General features: G+C 44.4%; 1 protein-coding gene across 6 annotated transcripts in view; it reads left to right on the top strand.

The window, feature by feature from the left end:
• Nucleotides 1-890: 890 nt before the first annotated feature.
• The window catches only part of IFNAR1 (interferon alpha and beta receptor subunit 1), a 39398-nt gene continuing 21803 nt past the window's right edge, over nt 891-18485 (top strand). Inside the window, exons 1-4 of one of the 6 annotated variants that reach the window (XM_037904815.2) lie at nt 973-1185; nt 3677-3697; nt 10825-10948; nt 17611-17810. In XM_037904815.2, the coding sequence (XP_037760743.1) occupies nt 1125-1185; nt 3677-3697; nt 10825-10948; nt 17611-17810 (406 nt within the window). In that variant the 5' untranslated portion in view covers nt 973-1124. Of the gene's footprint in view, nt 1186-3676; nt 3698-9749; nt 9887-10824; nt 10949-17607; nt 17811-18485 lie in introns of those variants that run through there. The other 5 variants (XM_037904811.2, XM_037904824.2, XM_037904832.2 and 2 more) reach the window with 5 other exon arrangements.

The raw sequence follows: 18485 nt of genomic DNA, 5'->3' as shown, positions 1-18485 counted from the left end.
AGTGAGTTCTTGCCGGACAGGATGCTGTCAAACTAAGTTTCCTTTTGCATCTTCTAGGCACTTACCTTTCTCTGGAGGCGATAGGCATTATCAGGACAGGATTGTATTCCTAACAGCCCAATAGCACCTTATTTCAATGTGACTAGTTTGGAATGTGAGGATGTGACCCGTCGCTTCCCAGCTTATGGCTGCCTCTGCTACTGAGTCAAAGATCTTAGCCTAAGCACAGGGCCTCAGACTGTCACAGTAAGAGAAGGACCTTACACCGGCAGACAGTGATTTTGATTCTTCTATACCTCTATAACTAGCTAAGTGATAAGAATACACCTAAATTCTTAGAGTACAGGCCTTTACAGACAGGCCTGGATATCTAGATCCTAACACAACTGAGTAAAATAGCCACAGTTAGAAGACACATTAAGTTCTTCAGTACAGGAAGGGAGCATCTTGTTCTGAGTTTGTCACAGACTGTGACTCACAGCAGGGCCCCGAGGCGCTAGCAACAGAAATAACGATTGGTGTAAGGAAATGGGGGGCAGCTCCTCCTCCTTCCCCCAAGAAATGATGCTCTTACATATTAATTACCGTGACGGGTTTCCAATGAAACACCTAGTGCCCTCGGTCTGGGCCAATCTGTCCCACGTTATTTGCATTGCAGCTGCACTCAGAGGCCCAGACCAGGCTGAGGTGGGGTTATTGTGCTCGGAACTACACAGGCCCGTTTTCACGCTGCCCGTGGGCAGCAACCCCCCCCCGCGTGGCAGCGGCAGCAGCAGCGGCAGCCACACACACACACACACACACACACACACACAGCTGCTGCTTGGGGCGGGCGGGCGAGGGCAGGCGGCAGCTGGCTGCGGCTGTGACGTCACTCCCCCCGCCGCCCCCGCCGGCTCTCGCGCGAGCGCTGCCCGGGTTTCTGGGAAGAGCCGCTGTTTCGCTGAAGCCCGGAGGTGGTTGCGCCGCGGGAGGCCGGGGTGTGGCTCGAGGCAGCTGCTGGGGCCCTGGGTGGTTTCCGCTGATGTCCGTTATCCCGCGAGCTGGCCGGGGGGGTGGGTTCGGGGCTGAGGCGCGCGGCCCGCGGCAGCAAGAGCCTGGTCGCTAGAGCCCACCGCGGCAGGATGGCGCTGCCGGAGCTGCTGCTCCTCCCGCTCCTGCTGGCGGCGGCTCCCCTCGGCGCAGGTGAGCGCGGCGGCAATTGCCGGGGGGGCAGGCTGTGGGGGGGGTCTGTGGCGCGCCTCCCTCTCCCCCCCCCCCCCCAGATTTGTGTCCGCCGCGGGGTTTAGCTGCGCGTCCAGCCTGCGGCCTCGGAGCCCGCCCGAGTCCAGCCCGCGGCGCTTTGTGCCGGCCGTGAGGGTCCGCCCCGGGAGCGCTTGTGTCGGTTGTATTGTCAGGGTGGGGGTACTGCGCGGGATAGCTCCTGGCAGCCAGTAACCGCAGGCGTAAGCAAGGCTGTGTCTACACCGACGCTGCCTTGACCCTAATGACATCCTGAGGGGATGGGGGGAAGTGTCGCACAAGCCCCAGTTTTTTGCCAGATTAGGAGTTGGGCTGAGCGTGGCTGAAGTGACGTGCCTAGGAAAATAATACTCAAATAAATTGGTTAGTCTCTAAGGTGCCACAAGTACTCCTTTTCTTTTTGTGAATACAGACTAACACAGCTGCTACTCTGAAACATGCCTAGGAAAGGCACTGGCACCTAGCGCTCCTGCTGAGCCCTGCTAGGAGGTGCCTGGGGGCAGGGAAGAGGGTCTGGGCTGGCTGCACAGCTCTGCCAGAGGGAGCTCAGGGAAGCCCACTGAGTCCCATCCTTTCCTCACCCGCAGCTGCAGTTACTGATGCTTGGCAGTAGGTGGCTGGAGCCTCTGCCTGCAGCGGGGAGGTAATGGGAGAAGCGAGGAAGGAGCTGTGATGGGAGTGGAGACAATTTGGTTCCAGCTTGGAGCAGTTGTGGAAGGCATGAGAGGAGTGGGAAAGGGCCCAGAGGGGAGGCAGTCATGTGCTCCCGCCGACCTTTAAATTATGCTCACCCCACTATCAAGAGTTAAGTGTTGCCTCTGATTACATTGACCATGACTCTACACCAGAGGTGGGCAAACGACGGGATGGGGGGTCCAGGAGCGGTCAGGGAGAAGGGGGGGTTGGATGGGGCAGGGGTCCCAGGGAGGGAGTCAGGAAGGAGAGTGGGGTTTGGATGGGTTGGCGGGGGGCAGTTGGGGCGGGGAGTCCAGGGGCGGTCAGGGGACAGAGAGCAGGGAGGGTGGATGGGACAGGGGTCCGGGGGGGCCGTCAGAGAACAGGTGGGGTTGGATTGGATGGGACAGGGGTCCGGGGGGGGGCATCGGGGGTGAGAAGCAGGGGGGTAGGATAGGGGGCCGGGCCATGCCTGGCTGTTGGGGGAGGCACAACCTTCCCTAACCGGCCCTTCGTACAATTTAGGAAACCTGGTGCAGCCCTCAGGCCACAAAGTTTGCCCACCCCTGCTGTATGCTGCTCAGGGAGGTAGTGTTGCTATATTGGCGTGGAGAGGCGCTTATGTTGGCAGGAGCCAAATTTACATGAAAACGCTTCCACAGTTAGGTCAACACAAAGCAGCTTATGTTGACCTAGTCCTGTTGTGTAGGCCAGGGTCAGCAAACAAGATAGGTGAGGTAATATGTTTTATTGGACCAATTTAATTTTGGTGAGATAGACAAGCTTTCAAGCTTACACAGAGCTCGTCTTCCGGTCTGGGACAGGTATTCAGTGTCCCACTTAATTACAAGATGGAGCAGTCATGGGGGGAAAGGGAGGGAAGAAAGCTGCTGGAGGGGGAAAGTTAGCAGGTTAATGATCGTTGTAATAAGTCATAAATCCAGTGTCCCTATATAACCCATGATTTTTAATGTTTAACAAAGTTGTAAATTTAAGCTCCCAGGCTCGTCTTTTGAAGGTGTTGTGCAGGTTTCCTTTGAGAATGAGGACTGAGAGGTCAGATTTGGAGTGATCACTTTGTGAAAAGTAGTACTTGTGGCACCTTAGAGACTAACCAATTTATTTGAGCATAAGCTTTCGTGAGCTACAGCTCACTTCATCGGATGCATACTGTGGAAAGTGTAGAAGATCTTTTTATATACACACAAAGCATGAAAAATACCTCCTCCCACCCCACTCTCCTGCTGGTAATAGCTTATCTAAAGTGATCACTCTCCTTACAATGTGTATGATGATCAAGTTGGGCCATTTCCAGCACAAATCCAGGTTTTCTCATCCCCCCTCCCACACACACACACAAACCCACTCTCCTGCTGGTAGTAGCTTATCTAAAGTGACCACTCTCCTTACAATGTATATGATAATCAAGGTGGGCCACTTCCAGCACAAATCCAGGGTTCAACAAGAACATCTGGGGGGGTGGGGGGGGTAGGAAAAAACAAGGGGAAATAGGTTACCTTGCATAATGACTTAGCCACTCCCAGTCTCTATTCAAGCCTAAGTTAATTGTATCCAATTTGCAAATGAATTCCAATTCAACAGTTTCTCGCTGGAGTCTGGATTTGAAGTTTTTTTGTTGTAATATAGCAACTTTCATGTCTGTAACCGCGTGACCAGAGAGATTGAAGTGTTCTCCGACTGGTTTATGAATGTTATAATTCTTGACATCTGATTTGTGTCCATTTATTCTTTTATGTAGAGACTGTCCAGTTTGACCAAGGTACATGGCAGAGGGGCATTGCTGGCACATGATGGCATATATCACATTGGTTGATGTGCAGGTGAACGAGCCTCTGATAGTGTGGCTGATGTTATTAGGCCCTATGATGGTGTCCCCTGAATAGGTATGTGGGCACAGTTGGCAACGGGCTTTGTTGCAAGGATAAGTTCCTGGGTTAGTGGTTCTGTTGTGTGGTATGTGGTTGCTGGTGAGTATTTGCTTCAGGTTGGGGGGCTGTCTGTAGGCAAGGACTGGCCTGTCTCCCAAGATTTGTGAGAGTGTTGGGTCATCCTTCAGGATAGGTTGTAGATCCTTACTAATGCGTTGGAGGGGTTTTAGTTGGGGGCTGAAGGTGACGGCTAGTGGCGTTCTGTTATTTTCTTTGTTAGGCCTGTCCTGTAGTAGGTGACTTCTGGGAACTCTTCTGGCTCTATCAATCTGTTTCTTCACTTCCGCAGGTGGGTACTGTAGTTGTAAGAATGCTTGATAGAGATCTTATAGGTGTTTGTCTCTGTCTGAGGGGTTGGAGCAAATGCGGTTGTATCGCAGAGCTTGGCTGTAGACGATGGATCATGTGGTGTGGTCAGGGTGAAAGCTGGAGGCATGTAGGTAGGAATAGCGGTCAGTAGGTTTCCGGTATAGGGTGGTGTTTATGTGACCATCGTTTATTAGCACTGTAGTGTCCAGGAAGTGGATCTCTTGTGTGGACTGGACCAGGCTGAGGTTGATGTTGGGATGGAAATTGTTGAAATCATGGTGGAATTCCTCAAGGGCTTCTTTACCATGGGTCCAGATGATGAAGATGTCATCAATATAGCGCAAGTAGAGTAGGGGCGTTAGGGGACGAGAGCTGAGGAAGCGTTGTTCTAAATCAGCCATAAAAATGTTGGCATACTGTGGGGCCATGCGGGTACCCATAGCAGTGCCGCTGATCTGAAGGTATACATTGTCCCCAAATGTAAAATAGTTATGGGTAAGGACAAAGTCACAAAGTTCAGCCACCAGGTTAGCCGTGAAGTTACTGGGGATAGTGTTCTTGACAGCTTGTAGTCCATCTTTGTGTGGAATGTTGGTGTAGAGGGCTTCTACATCCATAGTGGCCAGGATGGTGTTATCAGGAAGATCACTGTTGGATTGTAGTTTCCTCAGGAAGTCAGTGGTGTCTCGAAGGTAGCTGGGAGTGCTGATAGCATAGGGCCTGAGGAGGGAGTCTACATAGCCAGACAATCCTGCTGTCAGGGTGCCAATGCCTGAGATGATGGGGCGCCCAGGATTTCCAGGTTTATGGATCTTGGGTAGTAGATAGAATATCCCAGGTCGGGGTTCCAGGGGTGTGTCTGTGCGGATTTGATCTTATGCTTTTTCAGGGAGTTTCTTGAGCAAATGCTGTAGTTTCTTTTGGTAACTCTCAGTGGGATCAGAGGGTAATGGCTTGTAGAAAGTGGTGTTGGAGAGCTGCCGAGTGAAAAGTGTGCACCCATAGGGTGATGTGGTATTTTTGTCTTATCATTTTCAGTGTTTCTTCGAGAGTGTAGCGATTGTCTTGTTTCACTCACATAGTTGTTGTTTGGGTATTTAGTGCACTAGATGAAGTACATCACATGTGATAGGCATGTGTGGGACCCATGGATCTTGAAAAGCGCATTGTCGAAGTAGTTGGTCATTGTACCAGTAGAGAGATGTCTGCAGGATTTACATCTGTTGTTCTGGCAGGGACTCGTTCTGCTTTGAGTTGGTGTGTCTTGGTCTGCTGGGAACTTGCTTCTGATGTGCGTGTGTGTGTTGGTGGGGGGAGGGTGTTTGAAGGCCGGAAGAGGAGGTTCAGGAAAGATTGAAGTACGAGTTCTAATTGTTTGATACCCCATATGGGTTCCATTGTGGGGTGGTAGGTGACAACTTAGTTCCTTTTCCCCTTAGGACTGGAGAATTATTAACAGGCTACTTCACCTTGAATGGTCCCTTGAAATATGTGGTGACTACCTATGCTGAACAATCTGTTTCCTCTTGTATTTTGCTGTGCCACTCTGAGGGCTTGTCTGCACCACGCAGCTTTTAGCTACAGGGCTGTGTTGACACAGCCTTATCGCTAAAAGTTGGCATGTGTAAAGGCTCTTTGTCAGCACTTTTGCCGACAAAATACTTCCACCCCCGCGAGCGGCATTCAGTTTGTCGGCAGGAGGCTCCTGCCGACAAAGCCGAGTTCACGCTGCCACTTGCCTGGGCAAAACTTTTGTCTTTTGGGGGCGGAGGGGATTTTTTAAGCACCTGTGAAAGACAAAAGTTTTGTCAACAACTTGGCAGTGTAGACGAAGCCTTAGTACCTTTCCCAGACGTGAAGAAGAGCTCCGTGTAAGCTCAAAAGTTGTCTCTCTCACCAACAGAAATTGATCCAATAAAAGATATTACCTCACCCATCTTGTTTCTCTAATATCCTGGTACCAACAGGTCTACAATACCACTGCATAAACTGAATTAAGGCCACTTTAATTCTCATTGAGGGCAACCACGTTGGGGTTTAATGCGGTTTAACTAATGCATTTCAAATTCACACTTGAATTCAGATTGATTTTTCTTGAGCGTCCTTGTGTAGACAAGCCCTATGATTCTCTCTGTCCACTGTAAACCAGTAACAGAAGCCCCATTGGAGACATCCTTGACTTCCCCCTTCCATCCCTCCCCCTGTTCACCTTAGCCAGCTACATCAAGGTACAGATTTCTTGGTCTGCACTAATGTTTTACAATGTGTCAGCTATCATGTGCTAGCTATCACCTTGTAAAAACAACTCCATTTTTCCTGGGGTAGATGTGGTCAAAGAGGGTTTTTGAATTGTGTTCAGGCAAGGGCTTGTGTGCATGGTGGGGTAATGCACACTATAGTGTGCTATTTCTGAACCATGATAACATATTGAACACTAACATCTTTGTCCATGTAGACCCTGCTGGGGCTCATTAAATGTTTCCTAGTGCACTTTTACATAGGGCTGGCTGTATTATTTTATCACAAGGAAATATTTGAATATAGATTGAGCAGATGAAGGGATTTTAAAAAAATCCATGCAACCATGGATGGTTATGTAATGCAGGGTGATAATAATCATGTGAATTATCAATCTGTTTGATTTAGGACTGAGACTGACAGATTTTTTTTTTCTTTCTAATATTTGGTACTCCTGTCTGTATACTTTTTTGGCTCTGGTGTGGAGAGCCTTATTATTGTAAAATAACTCTCAGCTAGTGTTCGTATAGGGACACTGAGCAATTCCATATTCTTCCACTTGTTCACAATATTAATGTAAAAAGTTATATTAATAAAGGCAGATACAACTCAGAGTTCGAAACGAAAAAACAAATGCCTTGATCACACAAAATACTATTTTTTTTCTTAAATTTATTTTAGTGTACAACTAGTGGTGGCATTTGTGAGTGTATCTGTGTTGCAGTGGAGAAAAGAAATGGGAATTCTCAGGTCTTTACTGAAAGAGTTGGAGTTTATGGGAAAGGATGAGCATTTCATTCGGTGTTAGGAGGGAAAAGAGGCATATGGAAAGGGGTGGACAAGGGTGGTCTGCCTATCTGGGAAGCTGGCCACCAGTGACATCCCTTAGAGATTGCTGCTACACTTGTGTTTGGTGACACACTCAATCTTGTGTGTGTCTTCTTTTACAAAGATGAAACTCTTTAGTCATCATATGAATAGATGAAATAACCTTTAAAACTGGGGATGAGATAACTTTAAATGTGAAAATAGTATCTTGTGGTTGTCTGAAGTTTGTTTTCCATGATGTGTTCATGTCTGACTGTAATATTTTCCAGTGAAAGAAACTGTTTGTGTGTGAGAGAACAAAAGGGGACCTTCAAATAAATGTTTATGAAAGTGCTTTGAGGATTTCTCTGAAGTGAACTTAAGGGGGCATGGTTTGGGGACTTTTTATGTGTACATATGTACAAATGGAGTAAGATAAGTGGCAGTTCCTTTGAAGTCAAAAGGACACAGTCAACTTTAAAATCACACTTCTGTCTGGAGTTTTGTACCACCTACAGTTATAGTAATCTTAGGGAGTAACTAGTCAGTTAAAAAGTCAGTGAAACATTTTTTCTATTTAGTTTTGCATTTGACAGCACTGTGTATAGTTAGTTTTACTGATTCTCTTGTATAGCCAGCTAGCTCCCAATCCTGCAAACATTCACATTTATACTTAACTTCACACCATGAGTATCCAGTTGAGTTAGTTGTGAATTCAGTGGAACTACTCATGTTCATGAGGCTAAGTATGTGTATAAGTGTTTACATAATTGGGGTGTTGGTCATTTTCACCTTAGCTGAAAAAGCATTGTACACGTTAAGAGAATGATTTTGAAAAATAAATCAGGACAAGCTCTTTAAAGAGTGCTCTATCAGAAACTAGTTCTTTTTTAAATAATCATTTAAAAGCATTAAAGTTGACAATGTCCTTTTAAAGATCACATGAGCTGCTTTAATCTGCTTGTGTTAAGATAGACAATGCTTTTATTTTTTTTAAAAAGTAAAACCTTTACAGTGTTAGAACATGAATGCTTTTGTTGAAGAAAACAATAAACTGAATTTCATGTTGTTCTTTTCACCCAAATCTTAAATAGCCCTTCCTTTTTACACCTCTGGTGTCTGGCCCTGGAAATATCCAGTCACTCTTCGGTTACGGTTTTTCCTCTTCAACTATTACAAGTCTTTGCTATAACATGGTGTCTAGCTAAAGTAATTTACGAGCATGTGTTTGTGGCTGGAGCTGCTCTGCTACACAGATGTTTGATTAGTAAGAAAATTATTTCCTCCTTTCCTTCCTTTGTGATCATCATACAACATAAGCTTTTTAGCATACTGTATATGGTTGACTAAAAAGAATGGCAAGTTTGAATGTGTTGCAGAATTTCTTAGATATAGTCCAGGGGTTCTCAAACTTGGGGTCACAAGGTTATTACGTGGGCGGTTGTGAGCTGTCAGCCTCCACCCCAAACGCTTCTTTGCCTCCAGCATTTATAACGGTGTTAAATATATAAAAAAGTGTTTTTAATCTATAAGGGGGGGGTCACACTCAGAGGTTTGCTGTGTGAAAGGGATCACCAGTACAAAACTTTGAGAACCATTGATATAGTCCGTGAAGGTTCACTGAACTTCTTTCTCTCCAGCTCCTATGATCTCATGAATTATGGTCCCAGGAGTTAACACTTTTCTGCTGATAGCACTTGATATCTTTAGCACCCCCCACGTCGTACCCCCTCCCTTTTTTTTCTTTTTTTTTAAAAAGAATTTGGCAGATTTTTCTTATGGGATACTTGGTTGAACTTAAGACTTACATTGGACAAGCATGTTTGCTAAAATTTTAAAAATGGTTATAACAAAGTAAAGGGATACAATCTCAATATTTGTGTATTAAACTAAGCTTTATTACTGATATCCCATTAGAAACTTAAAGTGCAGTTCTAGTCTGAGAAGTGACTGTTGAGAATTTTTTTTGAGATTCCTGTTTTACTGCTTCAGTGAATTCCAGCTCAGATTTTCTCAGTTCACATGTCTCCCCCTACCCATTCCTCCGCCCTTCCTATCAACCTCTGCAGCCTCAGCTTGGGAGCCAAGACAAAAGTCAAGGCTATGTTCTTTTTGGCTCACAGGTTATTACCAGTAATAAATATTCAGTCCAACTGCTGCCCTCTATTACACCTGTGCGACCCCATTGTCTTCAATTAATGGCCATAGTTAAACCTCTGCTACCCTACTCCTTTCACTGAGGGTTGCATAATTCAAAGACAATAATGTTGCAAAAGTGGCCTTGCAAATGGAATTTATTTACCCACTGTAATGTTACACGAGTAAGAAAATAATCTCTCATTCTCGCAGAGTTGTTACTTTTTCAGGGCAGACAGTAGTAAAAAAAAAAAAAAAATCTGATCTTTTTCACAAAATGGAGGTCATATGATTTTGTATACATACAGAACACAGATCGCTGAGGAAGAAGGAGCCATTTTTACACACTCACTCTTCAGAGTAGAAATACTTAAAAATCTAATCTGTTTTCAGATCAAAACTTATCAACCATGCAACTTCTTTTTTCTGACATCTGAAAATGAAGGCAGCTTGCTGGAAATCCTCTACTTCCTGTGTACTGACAGGGTGACATGTTCTTGTGCCATGCATGCTCTGCACTATAGAATTAGGTAACAGTCTTTCCTTCCATTTCTTAAAGGAATATTTTATTAAAAAGTGGGACAGTTGTTGTCTGAAGAGTTACCATGTGTTATGTATTTTAAAAAAAAAAAAATAAAGTCTGCAAGTTTCGTTTTCTTTATCTCCACTCTTATGCACACACAATAACTGTGTCTTCCCATTGCCTGCCACCATTTTCCTGTCTTCAAAATAACAACAAAAAATCTGTTCAAGACTGATTCCCATTTCCCCACCATCTCCATCATCCTGAAATAAAAAGATGCAGATTATTCGTCCATCTTCAGTCTCCTCTCTGCTCATTCTTGTTTGTCTTGATGCATTTTTACCCTTTACCCTCCAACCTTTTTATGGAGGAGACTAACCAGCACTACTCTTCCTCAAGAGGAAATGTTGGGTTGCTGCAAAGGAATTCCAGGGTCATAATGTGTGGAGCAGTCTTTGTGGTGGTTGTCTCTCAGAGTATATTGTAGTAGGGAGAAAGGTCATAGATCTTCTGGGTCCATTTTACAGCTGTGAAATGGTTCAGAGCAGCAGAGGCATCTCTAGTAGAGCTTGTAGCAGAGATCTCAAGCACTGAAAACTGCCACTGCACTTGCTTTTTAAATGCTTTGGTTGACGTGCGTTCAGAACCAGTGGATTCTTCCATGCACTAAGTCTTGAAACTCTGTATAAAAAGAGAAAAAAATTGAATCCCAATTATAGAGGAGAAATCTGTCTTAACAGGCTAAGAAGCCATGAATTATCTTGCTATTTCGATAGGCTTGAGTACTTTTAAACTGTACTAAACTTGGTAGTCTATTTTAATTTTTAACATGTAAAGATTACTGTTGTGGAACTGATGTCACACATCCTTAAACTTTGTGTACAATAACATTTTCTCCAACTTCTTCCTATCTCTCCCCCTCTCCCTGCCCCAACATTTTTGTAGGCCAAATGAATCTGACAAGCCCTCAGAATGTTCAAGTCGATGTTGTAAACACAAATTTCACTCTAAGATGGAGCTGGGATAGTGAGAATGACTTCAATGTGACATTTTCAGCTCAATACCAACGGTAAGCTTACTATTTTACTGTGAGCCAAAATTATTTGACATCCATTTCCACAGAAAGTAAGAAGGGGAAAAAACAAAACAAAAACCCACCACTGTGGTTTTTGTTTATTGATATAAAAATTGTTAAAAATAAGCACAAGAGCACACTGGTGATCTAAGAAAAGTGATGTTTTTATAGTGGTTTGTGTGCTTCTTTTCATCACTGCGTAGTTTGAACATGTAGCCACATTTTTAACACCTAAAATCTGGAACTGGTTTTGGTTACAAGAGTTTCAAAACATTGATGTCAGAGCCTGGAGACATAACACAAATTTATCTAAAGTAAGGCTATCCCTGAGTATATCAAATTGAACAGCATGGACAGACTAATCTTAAAAATTTAGTACCAAATGTACATACGGTTTATTTATATATGTATATTCTGTATTCGTGAAGCTGTGTTGCATGCGTTTCAGTCGTGCCACCATTACAGACAAAAACACCCCAGCACACCATGCTCTCTCACTGTCCATCAACATGTGAAGGGTCAGGTCATGCACTGCTAACTGGTGCCACAGGACTGCCCCAGAGATTTGTGGATATGCAGGATTGAATTAGTTCTGGGAATTTCATTACACCGTGCCTAGTCAATGTCATCAACTGTGGTGACTCTGGCTGGTGCAGTAGTCCTCGGTAGACTATCCATGTTTGTTGCGACGCTTTTTCGGGGTACCCAGAACCATAAGCCACTGTTACATGCAAGGCAAGGTTAAGACTAGCAGAGTCTCAAGGAGTATGCTGGTGAAGCTGATAGACTGGTGTGGCAGGGAGCTGACTCACAGTTTAAGATCCAAGAAAACTCTCCCTTGCTGAGGCAGAGGGGTAAAATTCAGAGAGTCCCAGTTCCTGAACCCGCTGGAAAAGAATTCCCCTACAGCATCCGGACCTTGTCACTTGGTGCTCACAGAAATACCAAGTGTGCTGTCTCAAAAAAGACAGACTACGCACCAGTCTGTTAGCTCAACTGAGATTGCACACTTCGCTTTAATATAACAGCACTGATGTGATTATGGTAAAACTAAAATTAAATAATGAACAGATTTAAGTGATACTAAACAGAGATAATAGAAACAGAAAAGGTTACAAGTAAAACACGCTTCCTAGTGTCTATAATTTAACAGATTACAATCCTAGTCTCAGGCAATTTCTCACTTACAGTTCATTTTCAGCATCTTCAGCCCACAGCGTTGGGGGATCTACCTTTCACAGATTCCAAGTGTGTTTGGCCCCTTTTTTGTCTCTTAAGTGATGGATAACAAAGGAGTCCTTTTTCTTTCCTTTTACAATCTAGAAAGCCTTTGAAACGTATTTGAAAAATAAACACAGAAAAAGTTCCTCTCTCCTGTTGCTTGTTCTTCATGGTGCAGGTGCCAAGCCCCTTCATCCTCTGGTCAACTTGCTTACTCAATTGGCTTGATCACTTTGTTTACCTTAGATGCATATGTACTTTTATTGTCCTTTTCTTGTTATCAAGCCACACTGTTTTTCTCATCTGCCTGTTAGCTTGATCCATGGAGACAGGCAAATCCACATTCCTTTATCTAGGGCAAGCTCGTTTATCAACTGCCTCCACAACATTTTTAACACAAGAATGGCCATACTGGGTTGGACCAATGGTCCATCTAGCACATGATCCTATCTTCTGACAGTAGCTGGTGCCAGATGCTTGGGAGGGAATGAACAGAACAGGGAAGATATCAAGTATTCCATCCCCTGTCCTCCATTCCCAGCTTTTGGCATTTGGAGGCTTAGGAACACTGTGATTGGGTGTAAAGGCCGCACATGGATGAGGTAGAGGCCAGAGAGGCCCTGGTAGCAGGGCTAACCCCATCCCTCTGGCCTTGTCAATCATGCATGATAGGGAGGAGGTCTTTAAAAGGGAGGAAGCTGCAGTCAGCAGTGGGGGAAAGAGCAGGATCACCCTAAGCAGCAGACTGCAGGAGCTGTGGAGGGAACTTCTGGGCAGAAAACCTTCAAACTGACCCTGAGCAGAGTGCAGTGGGTTCTCAGGGCAAGACGGACAAGCTGAGCCCATCCCAGAAACCAAGCCAGAGCGATTTCCCCAAACCTATTGCTCAGGGGCAGGATTGTTGACAGCACTATCGACTTGCCACTTCCCCCACCCCCGTTTGCTGGGATTGCAGGGAGGGTGTATCCCTGAGTGTGTGGGAGTTCTTGACTTTCATTTTGATCTTCAAGTCAGAGAGACTTAAGGAGCTCCACAAAGGGAAGAAACCCCCTGGTAATAGTGGGGAAGTGGGACCTGGGTTGTGACCATCCAGTGTAGCTCACTGGGTGTGGTCAGGTTCCCCCACTGCCTGAGCAAGGAACCATCAAGGACTGCGTTACAGACATGCAGAGCATGGGGTTGTGTCCCTGACCATCTTGGCTAATAGCCACTGATGGACCTAACCTCCATAAGAGCATATTAAGAACATATTTCCAGCATATATATATATATATATGTACACACACACTCCTTATGCACAACTCATACATACATCACACAATGATATTCATGACCAGTGTGTCACCAGTTTTCATACGATACATTACAAGACATTGTTGCGTTAATTATTCTGACTCTGTGTTGGTTGTAGTGAGTTTATCAGACCTGTTGGGATTTATTGTTACATAACCATGCGCCCTTTGCCAGTTGCCATAAAGGAGCTCTTAGGGTCTCAGTTGGATAATGGAATGACTTATGTGTAGGGCCCCCATGGCCGTGAAATCTGCCAGGGAGGGGCAGGGCTGGGGGCACCCCAGCCTGAGCTCCTATCATGCACCAAACTCTGGCTGCTAGTCCTGGTGGGGCTGGGGACTTGCTTGCTTTTCTCTTTCACGGGCTGCTCCTGGGGCCAGTGAGACCCACCGCTAGGAACCTCCCCCAGCTGCAGGAAGCTCCACACCTCCACCCCGCTTACTTCCCCCATCGCTCCCCAGCTGTGGGCAGAGGGGTCATTGTACATGGAGCAGCAGCAGAGCTTCTTGCAGATTGTGGAGGGGGAGGTGGCTCCCGGAGGTGGATCTGACCCAGCCCTGGGAGCAGCTCCTGCAGGAGAAAAGGAAGTCCTGTCCCTGTCCAGTCCGGCCAAGACTAGCAGCTAGAGCCTAACGCATAGTAGGAGCCCCTGATGGGGACGCCCCCAGTCAACAGCATCGGAACTGGGGCGGCTAGGGGGCCATGCCCCTCCACTTTTTAATGTGGGTGTAGCTTGGGGAGCAGAGGGCAGCATTGCCCCCACAAACTGCAAGACTTGCACAGTTATCAGCTCCCCCGCTGCCTGCAGTTGCTGTCCCCTGCCCCTAAACTATGCCCATGTTAAAAGGGGGGGGGGGGGACATGGCTCCTGATCCTGCAGTTCTAGCACTGGTGGCCCCCCCACTTCTAAAAAGGTTCTGGCACCCGTGTCCCCAGCCCTTCCCCATACCATCTCCAGGCCCAGCACTTGTGAGTTAAAGGGGCATTAGGCCAGCTGGGGGCGGGGAGGGTGGGCCACAGTGCCCCCCCCCCCCAACCACAGGGCCCTGGGTGGTCACCCACCCATAATGCTGGCCCTGCCACCCTTTCCCCCCCCCCCCCCAAAGTGAGGGCCTCCACCATACCATGCAACCTTCACGTCAGCACTGTCCCCTACTCTCCAACTGCCCAGCTCTGAAGGCAGCCCCTCCATCAGCAGCAGCTCAGAAGTAAGGGTGGCAATGCTGCAACCCCCTTACAATAGCCTTGTGGCACCCCTGCCCACAACCCTCTTATCGGTTGGGACCTCCATGCTTATAAGACCCTGAAATTTCAGATGTAAGTATCTGAAATGATGAAATTGACTACTTTTAAAATTCTATGACTGTGAAATTGACCAAAATGGACTGTGACTTTGGTAGGGTCCTAATTATGTATCAGTGTGTAGATCTGTAGGTCTGTACCTGTGATGATATGAATGTTCTCAACATACTGAAAAAGTGAAAAATAGCAAATCCTAGAAACTTGAAAAGAAAAGGAGTACTTGTGGCACCTTAGAGACTAACCAATTTATTTGAGCATAAGCTTTCGTGAGCTACAGCTCACTTCATCGGATGCATTCAGTGGAAAATACAGTGAGGAGATTTATATACACACAGAACATGAAAAAATGGGTGTTTATCATGCACACTGTAAGGAGAGTGATCACTTAAGATGAGCTATTACCAGCAAGGGGGGGGGGGGACTTTTGTAGTGATAATCAAGGTGGGCCATTTCCAGCAGTTAACAAGAACGTCTGAGGAACAGTGGGGGGTGGGGGGAATAAACAAGGGAAAATAGTTTTACTTTGTGTAATGACTCAACCACTCACAGTCTCTGTTCAAGCCTAAGTTAATTGTATCCAATTTGCAAATTAATTCCAATTCAGCAGTCTCTCGTTGGAGTCTGTTTTTGAAGTTTTTTTGTTGAAGAATAGCCACTTTTAGGTCAGAAGTCAAGTGACCAGAGAGATTGAAGTGTTCTCCGACTGGTTTATGAATGTTAAAATTCTTGACATCTGATTTGTGTCCATTTATTCTTTTACATAAAGACTGTCCAGTTTGACCAATGTACATGGCAGAGGGGCATTGCTGGCACACCCTGGCATATGTCACATTGGTAGATGCACAGGTGAACGAGCCTCTGATATTGTGGCTGATGTGATTAGGCCCTATGATGGTGTCCCCTGAATAGATATGTGGACTCAGTTGGCAACGGGCTTTGTTGCAAGGATAAGTTCCTGGGTTAGTGGTTCTGTTGTATGGTGTATGGTTGCTGGTGAGTATTTGCTTCAGGCTGGGGGGCTGTCTGTCCTTTTCTTTTTGCGAATACAGACTAACACAGCTGCTACTCTGAAACCTAGAAACTTGAGAATTTCACTATGAAAACACCAAATTATGGTTCCCATTGCAGCTAGGACACTGACTCATGGTACTTCTTTGTGTTTGGGAAACACCGTAGAATTAAGTATCTGAAAATCCATCCTAAACTGATGCACACCTAAGAAGCAACCTCAGCATAGTTCTCGCAAATCATATAATTCCTGTGTAGATGTTCCCCAGTATTGGCATGCATATAATTTGTAAGAGCACATTCAATAGTAACACTGCAAACTGTAAAAGATGCATGTAACAGATTATGTGGCTTCATTGAGAACCATACCTTTTTGATTTGCAGATGTGTGTGTGTGTGTGTGTTTCAAATCATTTGTTTGGTTCAGAATTGAAAAACACAAGATTTGGGAATATTCCCCAGTACAGAACTCTGATTAGCTGGTCAAGGCCTTTATAAATACAGAAAGAGATACATTGGCTGGTTGCTCTTAATTTACAAACTTTGGTCATCAGATTAAACTGTTTGTATATCCTTATGTTCAGTTAGCTCTTTTTAAGTTTGTGCTTCTTGCTTCTTTCTAATTTGGCTACTATTTCTCATTACCCCTTTCCCAACAAATAAATGCACAAACTTGTCTGGCTTATTAGTAACTCTGTAATTAAGATGTCAGAGAGAGAATCATATTATGTATTTGAACATGAAGATTTGGTGTGTTTCTCTTTATTTTTTTGGTGGGAAAAAGGTGACTTCAAAAATACAGGGTTTACCTCAGAAACACGTAACACTGTCCTGCTGAAGACAAAATATAGTGGTTATACAACAGGAACAACATCGTTAATGGTTATTTCTCAGTTTTCCAGTTTTTTCCACTTTTAATCAGGAGAGTCATCTCTCCCCTATTGTTTGTGCCACTTCCTGATGTCTGAATTGTCTTTTGGAGACAGATGGTTTTTGTTGAGAAGCCCTGTTCTGATAGAATAGAATAGTTAACTCTCCTGTGAAAAGAAAAGGAGTACTAGTGGCACCTTAGAGACTAACCAATTTATTTAAGCATAAGCTTTCGTGAGCTACAGCTCACTTAGTGTAGCTCACAAAAGCTTATGATCAAATCCGATGAAGTGAGCTGTAGCTCACGAAAGCTTATGCTCAAATAAATTGGTTAGTCTCTAAGGTGCCACTAGTACTCCTTTTCTTTTTGCGAATACAGACTAACACAGCTGCTGCTCTGAAACCTTAACTCTCCTGTGTGTTCATTTTATTCTGTTTTCTTTTTCCCATTTGTTTTTTCTGATTTCCTATTCTGTTTCCTTTCCTTCATTTCTCTCCTTCCCTCCTCCAGTCTACTCTCCCCTCAGCTATACTCTTTACTATTCAGAGCTGTTACTCTTTTTTTCCTATCCCTTTCCTTTGCCACTTAGGTCTCCTCCAAGCACTTTCTGCAACCCCTATTCTATCAGTGCATTTGAGGGGTAATAAAATATGCCCCAGTTTGCTAGTGCACTCAGGGTTTAATCCCATGAATAATAATCCTGAAATGATCTTTATTTTTTTGTGTTGTGCTTAAGTGTTGGACTAGAAAAGCAAATTGCCAGCATGTCTTGGGGATTCCTTATTCAATAATTAACTAGCATTCATAAAGTAACCTAAATTAGACTGGTATTCTAGAATTCTGAGACCAGTTGAATAGCTTTATGACAACCAGATGGTGGTGATCAAAATACAAAATGAATGTTTACGTTTTATCTTTTATCACCAGTAGAAACCTAATTTTATTTTTTTACTTGCAGAAGATTTGAGAAAGATGATGAGAAAGAAGAAACAACAGATTGGAAAGAGATATCTGGCTGTCAGAATGTCACTGTCACAGAATGTGACTTCTCCTTAGCAATGATATTTTATTTAGATTTCCATAATGTGCGTATAAGAGCTGAAAAAGGGGAAGAAAAATCTCTGTGGTCTACTACTTTATCATTTCGTCCATATTCAGTAGGTATGAACAACATATGTACTTTCTTATTAAACAGGTTAATAATTTTTCAATTTACGGTGTTACAGCTCAATATAAAATACAGTGTAGAGATTTGTATTCCCTATTATTATTGGCTCTGCTGTTTTGTAGAGCAACTGCCTTTTTATGCTTTTAGTGATCATATTTATATAGTAACTTTCCTGAGATCTTGTCCAAACACAAGTTGTGCTGTTTTAAATAACTTGACTAAAGCAGTACAAACCCCTTCCATAAGGATGGCTAAATCCCATTTGTGCCTTTGAAAATCTTGCCCATAATTGCTAATTTCCCAACCTTTACTACATTATAGCACTATGAAATATGCAGTGAATAGACTTGTATTGCTTCGACCATGTTATTTCTATTATCAAATATGTAATGAAATATTTCATTACATATCTAATTAGTAATCAAAATACCTGTGAAGTGTATACGTTAAGATTATTTTGAGACCCTTAACTCTGACTATTCTGACTTGCGTGCTTAAAGTTATAAGTTTAACATTGCTATAATGTATCTAATGTTATAAGCAGCTTTAAGTGATTGTCATGGAAAATTTATGACCAATGAGCCCACTGTTTATGGTGTGTCTCAGTTAGTCTTCCCAACTTTTGAGCTATGCAGAGCTCCAGTAGTAAAGTGGTGTGATGTAGGGCC

The sequence above is a fragment of the Chelonia mydas genome, chromosome 1 (assembly GCF_015237465.2).
Source record: "Chelonia mydas isolate rCheMyd1 chromosome 1, rCheMyd1.pri.v2, whole genome shotgun sequence".
NCBI classification, from domain to species: domain Eukaryota; kingdom Metazoa; phylum Chordata; order Testudines; family Cheloniidae; genus Chelonia; species Chelonia mydas.
The sequence above is the reverse complement of the archived record's forward strand: the minus strand, read 5'-3'. Positions and strand labels throughout refer to the sequence as shown.